At 38.0% G+C, this 9,253-nt stretch overlaps 1 protein-coding gene across 1 annotated transcript; it reads left to right on the forward strand.

Annotated features, from left to right (window-relative positions):
- The first annotated feature begins 5,661 nt into the window (after positions 1-5,661).
- On the forward strand, positions 5,662-6,990 carry SPIN4 (spindlin family member 4). The gene has a single exon (XM_055564574.1). It carries the CDS (start codon positions 6,159-6,161, stop codon positions 6,906-6,908), a length of 750 nt encoding a protein of 249 aa, XP_055420549.1. The 5' UTR covers positions 5,662-6,158; the 3' UTR covers positions 6,909-6,990.
- The last annotated feature ends 2,263 nt before the right edge of the window (positions 6,991-9,253 follow it).

Raw genomic sequence — 9,253 nt, forward strand, 5'->3', positions numbered from 1 at the left:
TCCACCTGCAATGCAGGAGACCTGGGTTCGATCCTTGGGTTGGGAAGATCCCCTGAAGGGAAATGCTACCCACTCCAGTATTCTGGCCTGGAGAATTCCATGGGCTGTATAGTCCATAAGGTCACAAAGAGTTGGATATGACTGAGTGACTTTCAGTTTCACTTATTCTATTCTTGGCTGTGCTGAGTCTTCATTGCTGTGCAGGGGCTTTCTCTAGTTGTGGCGAGTAGGGGCTACTCTCTCTTGCAGCGTGTGGGCTTCTCTTTGTGGTGGCTTCTCTTGTAGTGGTGCACAGGTTGTAGATATTCAACTTTCAGTAGCTGCAGCACTAAGGCTCAGTTGCTCCACATTCATGGGCTTACTTCATGGATTTAGTTGCTCTGCAGCATGTGGGATCTCCCCAGATCAGGGATCAAGCCCATGTCCCTACATTGCCAAGTAGATTCTTAACTACTGGACCACCAGGGAAGTTCCTCAACAGTTTATTTTATTTATCCAAAGTTTTGGCTTCCAGAACCTTGTAGCATTTGAAAGATTGCTTTTAAACCAACTATAAGGAACAAAACCCCACAACAGTGTCTCTTTGATTCACACTTTGCCCTTGACAAAGATAGCTTGAATATGAAATAGAGCAAAGGTTCAGATGTGGAGCATGAGCCCGGTGGTTTATAGACAGAACTGATAAGAAAAAAAGGGCTTGTTTTAGGGAATGACTAGTTAAGAGGCTATACAAGTACTTGGCATGACAGTTCAGATACCAAGAAATTTACTTGCATTTTTCTTATTTAATCCTCATAGCTACACCTTGAGGTAGATGTTATAGTTATCCCCATACAGGCATACCTTGTTCTAATGAGTTTCACTTTATTGTGCTCCATATTTATTGTATTTTTTACAAATTAAAGGTTTGTGGCAACCCCATTTCAAGCACCTATTGGCACGACTTTTCCAATAGCATTTGCTCACTTTATATCTTTGTGTTATGTTTTTGTAATTCTTGCAATATTTTTAACTTTTTCATTATTATATCTGTTATGGTGTTCTGGGATCAGTGATATTTAATATTGCTATTGTAATTGTTTTGGGGCACCACAAACAGCATCCCTATAAGATGACAAACTTAATGGATAAATGTTGTGTGTTTTTGGATGGCTTCACCAACTGGCTGCTCCCTCCTGTCTCTTCCTTGTGATATGACAATATTGAATAAGCCAGTTAATAACCTACAATGGCCTCTAAATTTTCGAGTGAAAAGAAGAGACATGTCTCTCACTTTAAATCAAAAGCTGGAAATGCTTAAGCTTAGTGAGGAAGGCATGTCAAGAGGCAAGATGGACCAAAAGCTAGGCATTATTGGGCCAAACAGCTACATTGTGAATGGAAAGAAAAAAGTTCTTCAGGGAATTAAAAGTACTACTCCAGTGAACACACAAATGATAAGAAATCAAAGCAGTCTTATTTCTGACACAGAGCAAGTTTTAATGTTTGGGATAAAAAATAAAACCAACCACAACATTAGCTTAATCTAGAGCAAGGCCCTAACTGTTCATTTTTATGAAGACTGAGAGAGGTGAGGAAGCTGCAGAAGAAAAGTTTGAAGCTAGCAGAGGTTGGTTCATGAGGTTTAAGGAAAAAAACCATCTCCAAAACATAAAAGTGCAAGGTGAAACAGCAAGTGCTGATGCGGAAGCTGTAGCAAGTTTTACCAGGAAATCTAGCTAAGATAATCAGTGAAGGTAACTACACTAAACGACAGATTTTCAATGTAAACATAGCTGTCTTTTATTGAAAGAAGATGTCCTCTAGGACTTTCACAGCTAAGAAAGAGAAGTTAATGCCTATCCTCAAAGATTTGAAGGAAAGGGTGACTCTCTTGTTAGGGGCTAATGCAGCTGGTGAATTTAAGTGGAAGACAATGTTCTTATACTATTCAGCAGATTCTAGGGCCCTTAAGATTTATGTTTAATCTACTCTGCCTGTGCTCTATAAATGGCACAACAAAACCTGGATGATAGCACATCTTTCTACAACATGATTTATTGAACATTTTAAGCCCACTCTGGAGACCTAACCTCAGAAGACAAAGATCTCTTTCAAAATATTACTGTTCATTGCCAGTCCAGGTTCGATGCATGAGACAGGGTGCTCAGGGCTGGTGCACTGGGATGACCCCCAGATGGGAGGAGGAAGGTGGGAGGGGGGGTTCAGGATGTTTACACACATGTAAACCCATGGCTGATTCATGTGAATGTATGTCAAAAACCACTACAAAATTGTAAGTAATTAGCCTCCAATTAAAATAAATAATTTTTTTAAAAGGTAAAACTATGGTAAAAACAAAATATTACTGTTTATTGACAGTCATCCAGAGCTCTGGCAGAGATATACAATTAGATTGATGTTGTTTTCATGCCTGCAAACACAGCTTTCATTCTGTGGTCCATTGGACCAAAGAGTAATGTTGACACTCAAGTCTTATTATCTAAGAAATACATTTCATAAGGCTATAGCCTGCCATAGATAGTGATTCTTCTGATATCTGGGCAAGGCAGATTCCGGGCAAGGCAGAATCTGGAAAGGATTCATCATTCTAGGTGTAAAATAAGTACACTGGTAATTCATGGGAAAACATCAAAACATCAACTTTAACAGGAGTTTGTAAGAAGTTTATTTCAATCATCTTGGATGATTTTGAGGAGTTCAAGATGTCAGTTAGGAAGGAACTGCAGATGTTATAGAAATAGCAAGAGAACTAGAAGTGGACCCTGAAGATGTGACTGAATTGGTACATTCTCATAATAAAACTTAAGTGAATGAGGAGTTGGTTCTTATGAATGAACAAAGAAAGTTGTTTCTGGAGGTGGTGTCTACTCCTGGCTAAGATGCTCTGAAGATTATTGAAATGACAACAAAGCACTTAGAATATTGCATAAACTTAGTTGATAAAGGAGCAGCAGGTTTAAGAGGATTAACTCCAATTTTGAAAAAAGTTCTACTGTGGGTAAAATGCTATCAAATAGCACTGCATGCCCCTGGGAATTCATTTGTGAAAGGAGTCAATGGATATAGCAGTCTACACTGTTATCGTATTTTAAGAAATTGCTTAGCCCCCCCAACCTTCAACCTTCAGCAGCCACCACCCTGATCAGTCAACAGCCATCAAGATGGAGGCAAAATCCTCCACCAGCGAAAAAGATCGTGAACTTTAAAGGATTAGATGATGGTTAATATTTTCAATTAACATATATATCTTGGATTTTTAAACATCATGTTATTTATTTCACACTTAATATTCAATACTATAGCTAAACATAATGTTTACATGCATTGAGAAACAAAAAAAAATTGTGACTTCGTTTATTGAAATATTCATTTTATTGGAGTGGTCTGCAAATGAACCCACAATATCCCCATGGTATGCCCATGTTGCATTTTATGGTGTTCTCCCTATCATTTTCAGACTTACAGAAACATATTTATAGCATCAGTAATATGGGTGTTTTGAAGAGATAAAGCTATCCTAGGAGATTTTAAGTCACCAGAACTGCAATCTTCAGAAGCTTGTATAAGACTACTTGTTTCATTTTGGAGGACTTCTTTGGACTGGAGCAAAGCAGTTGAAACCACTTATTATTCATTTAACAAATACTGTTTAAATACCTACTCTGAGTAAGGCACTTGAGATAAAAGATGAAAGTTCTTTCTTGAGTGGATTTGTAGTCTAATGGGCAGACACACAAAGTAAACATTATATCTTAATGTAGTGAGGCTCACTGAATCTATAATGCTAGGGAATGATTTAAACATCAGAATCATAGTTTTAGAGAAGAAGTGATATTAGGAATTATTTGTCTCCTTGGGTTACTCTGTAAGATTGTGAGCGAGAATTCTATTAAGGTATATAACCAAAGAGCTTGATTTAACTGTCCTGAATTTGTGTGCCTGGTAGATGATCTTCTCCCACCTGTCACCCACTCTTCTAAGCAAAAATAACTTGGCACATATTGGTTTGGGGAATTATTTAGGGGGGCACTATTTGTGGAACATAATGACATGATATTTACACATACTGACCTTCTGACTTTCAGTATGTAAGTTGTATATGTGTGTGTACACAACTATGAATTCTAGAGAGCTTGAAAATACCTTTTAGTATATATAGTTTTCCTGCTTTCTCGAAATTGCTTCCTTGGAATTACTTTCTTATAATATAGTATTGGAAAGTTATCACAACTCCAAAGCCTTTTTGCTTGAGAAACATGGGGAAGTAAAAGATCCACACATATTCTGCCCAATCAGCTATTATTTCCCTGTCTTGGAAGGTAATAAAATGTGGAGGCAGCCTGAATTTCTGCTTTGCCTCTCTTTCCTGTTTTCCTACATTTCTAGAAGAATTATGGCCTTTTTAACCCATAATGATATGAGGCCTTCTCTTCTCACCAGTCAAGAGTAGAGGAATGAGAATGAGGAGTCTAGACTTCCCTGGTTTATATTGCCATCTTGTAAATTATATACAGGAATAGACATGCAGACATTCTCATTTAATCCTGATAACAAAACTTTGACTTGAAATAGGTGAAATTATAAATACTTTCTTTTCTAGTTTTCATATTTTCCATATGAACATGTAGTAATTTTATAATCAGAAAAACTGCAAATATGTACTACAAAAAACTTGATTTTTTTCTCTCTACAAAATTGGGGGGTCACAATTTTGCTTCAGCATCCTGCTTTTTCACACATTGTTCTTATATATAGATCTCCATGTCATTAAATATTCTTTGAAAAAAATGGTTTGTACTAGCTCAGTAAATACATATATAAGGATAAACTAGTTTTATTTATTTTCAGAATATTTAAGATAAATAACAGAAGATCTTTACAAAGGAACATTATGGAACAATTTAAAAAATGTTTCCAGAGTATTTAATAACTCTGGGAAAAGTTCATGATATGAATTTAAAAAGAAGCTGTAAAGATATGAAAGTTGCTCCCAATTTTGTGAAATACAAGCATAGATTTATTAAGATATCAGAAGTGTTAACATTTTGGTGTATATCTAGATGGTAAGATTAAGGTTAGTGTCGGTTTTTATTTCACTGAATTTCAGAAAATCTCCACAGTATCAGTACACTTATTTTGCATTCAGAAAACTATACATAAAAAAGCATTATCATGAGTGATCAAGTAGAAAATATAAAGGAGATTTTGGATTAAGATGGTGGACAGTACAACAGCATTTACTTATCCTAAAAAAAAAAAAATGTATGGACAAACTCTGTGTGTATGTTGAATATTATTTTTAAAAAAAGCTTTGTGAGGAATTCCTGGAAGATAGAAAGCAGATGGAGAGGCTGTGGAGGAGGGGTAGTGGGTGACAGACGGCCAGAGAGTAGGAGGAGGGGAGCCAGACAGTCTGGCTTGGGTTTGAGGGAAGCAGTCGGGGAGCGCGTGAGGAAATGAAGGAGAGCCTGAGACTATGTGGACGAAAGCAGTGTGCGCACTAACCCGCCCTGCTGCTGCTGCTGCTGCTGCTGCTGCTGCTGGCTGAGCGGAAGGCGGAATGGCGGGGGCGGGGGCGGGGCCGAGGCTGAGGCTCTGGCGGGCTCGGAGGGGTCGGGTTCCCGAAGCGGCAAAAACCCTGGCGCCAGAGTTAGGCCGAGCAGAGAAACATTGCTAAACCGAGGCCGCGCGGACTTCTCAAAGAACCGCCGCCACCGGCGACTTTGGCGCTGCAGCCATCCTCTTATCTCTTTCCCGTCCTCTCCTCCGTCGCCGTTCTGCATCCATCGCACCATCGATAACAGCTAAGTGGTCAATTCTGGGGACTTAGGGTTGGGAGTCGGGGCGGGCTCAAGGCGCGGACAACACACGCAAGCCCGCCATCTCCAGCGGCAACCGCCACTGCTTGCAGATACCTCTCCGGAGTGGGAGAGAACACTGTCAAGAGGCCCCCTCTGTTCTAGTGCCCAGAGTTAGAGCGTTTCTGCCAAGCCTTAGTGAGAGTCTTGCCTTTCGGGAAAGGAGGAGAACGGACAGGACAGGATCTGTCTTTTTTGGGGGATCACGAAAAAAAGATCTCATACTGGATAGCGTTGACTTTTTGTTAGTTTAATCTAGCAAGTGTCAACGTTGCCGAGTCTCCTTAAACCCTAGCCATGTCGCCCCCAACAGTGCCTCCAATGGGCGTAGATGGCGTGTCCGCATACCTGATGAAGAAAAGGCACACCCACAGGAAGCAGCGGCGCAAGCCCACTTTCCTCACCCGTAGGAACATAGTTGGCTGCCGCATTCAACACGGCTGGAAGGAAGGCAACGAGCCTGTGGAGCAGTGGAAAGGCACCGTGCTTGAGCAGGTTTCCGTGAAGCCCACTCTCTACATCATCAAATATGATGGCAAGGATAGTGTGTATGGGCTAGAACTGCACCGAGATAAGAGAGTTTTAGCGCTAGAGATCCTTCCTGAGAGAGTGCCCACTCCTCGCATTGATTCGCGCCTGGCAGATTCCCTGATTGGCAAGGCAGTAGGTCATGTGTTTGAGGGTGAGCACGGTACGAAAGATGAATGGAAGGGCATGGTCCTGGCGCGAGCTCCTGTGATGGACACTTGGTTTTACATCACCTATGAGAAAGATCCAGTCCTTTATATGTACACACTGCTGGATGACTACAAAGATGGTGACCTGCGCATCATCCCAGATTCCAACTACTATTTCCCTGCAGCAGAACGGGAGCCTGGAGAAGTTGTCGACAGCCTTGTGGGCAAGCAGGTGGAGCACGCCAAAGATGATGGGTCCAAGAGAACCGGCATTTTCATCCACCAAGTTGTGGCCAAGCCATCTGTCTACTTCATTAAGTTTGATGATGATATTCACATTTATGTCTATGGTTTGGTGAAAACACCCTAAAGATTCGTTATACTATTGCAGAAGTTGTGGAACGATTAAATGTAAAATATGTTGTGTGAACTTTTGAGAACAGTTTTGGTGTCAGAGGTTAAAAAAGTTATTAATTACTGTGCACCAAATTTACATTGACTAGTTCCACAATTTTGCCCCAAGTATACTTTGGTACTTTTTATATTACCTTGTTCTCTAATAAAATTTTTAAATAGGATGTTAATAGAAAATTGAAAAATTCATAAAATTTCAACAATGGAAATCTCGATAAAGAAAAATAAATGGTGTATACACACTGTATCTTCCCCTCTTCCATTCTTTGCCTTACCATTTTTTTTTTTTTCTCCCCAGGTAACAAATGTTAAGAACATAATGTATATCCTTCAATGTTTTCTCCATTTGCCTAAAGGAAATTTGTTGTCCTTTCTACAGAAACAGCAAGCCACATTATTTCTCTGTATTTGCTTTTCTCACTTGATATATCCTTCTGGTCAGTAACTACAGATATCTCTCGATCTCTCCCATGCCTCTGTCTCTTTTCCATCTCCCCCTGGAATTTATTTCTGTATATGGTATAAGATAGAGGTCCAACTATGCATTGTACTTATATTGAATGCTGAATTGTACCATCACATTTGTTAAATGAATCACTCATCTCCCCTTTCCTTCTATTTCTCCTTGTCTTCCTTCTTTCTAACAGCTGCATACACAGTACATACTTATTTACCAAAATGATACAATTTATGTACCATTACATTTTTGATGGTCTTTTAAGTTATTTTCTTTTTTTTTTTCCACCATAGCACTGCTACGATATATACTGATGCTTTTATTTCTATAGAGTAGCTTCCCAGAAATGGGACTGCTAGTAGGTGTATATTTAATTTTAAGAGTTACTACAAAATTGCCATCCCAAATGAAAGTGATCATTTTCCAGCATCTCCTACAGCAGCACACTTTAGTATTTGCAAACCTGAATGGTGAAAAATTACATAGTATTGTCTCTTTAATTGACAAACTCAATGAGTTTTTTGTTTTTGTCTTTTACTATTTGGACTTCTTGTGATTGCCAATTCTTATCTTTTGCTCATTTTCTATCAAAGAGTTGATCTTTTCCTTATAAATCTGTAGTAATTCTAAATATGTTTTCTATGTGGTGCTTATTAGTCAGTTGTAGCCCACATGTGTTATGATTTTCTCCATTCTATCTTTAATATTGACTTTATTGATATCTTCTCTTTTTTACTGTACAGTTTTTTGTTTTTTTTTAATTTAGATTCCTATCTCCTTTTAAGCTTTTGGGTTTCTTGTCTTTTTCAGCTGAATGCTCCCACCCCTAGTCATACAAATATTTACCTACATTATTTCCACATTAAAGCCCCCTCGGTGTGTCACTAATAACTATGTGATCCATCAGGAATTTATTTTTGTGTATGGCATAAGATAGACGTTCAACTACACATTTTGTTCACATTGTATACTTGGTTATGCTATCACATTTATTAAATAAATCACCCATTTTCCAGTTTCTGAGCCAGTATCACATTATTTTAATTGTACTAGCTTGACTTGGTCAAGCTATCACATTATTTTTATTGTATCACATTATTTTAACTGTAATAGCTTGACTTGGTAAAGCAAGTCCCCTGTCACTAGTTGTTTTTTTTTTCCTTTATGTAATTTGTCCTAGACATTCATTATTTCACATGAAATTTGTCAGCATTCTTTCCACTTTTAAAAAAAAGTGTGATGTCTTAGAATTGTATTACATTTCTGCATTTCTATTAGAGGATGATTTTAATAGTAATATTAATTGTAAATACTTGAGAATTTCCGTACATCATTAAAATGTTTTGGTTGTGTTTTTGTAATGTTCTTCATATAGGTTCATTACATCTGATTAAATTTATCTCTAAATATTTGTACAGTTTTTGTCACATTTTGAAATGTATCTTTTCCTCCTAATTTGTATTTTTGGCAATATATACAAGCTAGAGTTATTTTCCTTCTATTTTCATCTTACAAAATCCTCTGAATTATAGGGGGTCTTTTAAATAGAATATTTGGGACTTTTTAGATATGCAATCATCTCACCTGCAAATAAAGATCATTTTATTTCTTACAGTGTTTATATTAATCATTATTACATTATCTGGATTCTCCAAAAAATGTTGAATAATGATTATGACAGACATGCCTGTCTGGTTCTTAATTTTCATGGATTTGTCTTTAGTATTCTCTATTAATATGACATTTGCTGTTGGTTATTGGTAAATAGTCATTAACATGTTTAGGGAATTTCATCTCTTCCTGCTAAGTTTCACTTAGCATTATTACTAAAAGTGGCTCCTGAA

This window comes from Bubalus kerabau, chromosome X (genome assembly GCF_029407905.1).
Source record: "Bubalus kerabau isolate K-KA32 ecotype Philippines breed swamp buffalo chromosome X, PCC_UOA_SB_1v2, whole genome shotgun sequence".
In the NCBI taxonomy this organism is placed as follows: Eukaryota; Metazoa; Chordata; class Mammalia; order Artiodactyla; family Bovidae; genus Bubalus; species Bubalus kerabau.

Excerpts from the sequence above, each read along its gene's own strand:
- SPIN4 (XM_055564574.1), top strand. The coding sequence starts at position 6,159 with ATGTCGCCCCCAACAGTGCCTCCAATGGGCGTAGATGGCGTGTCCGCA.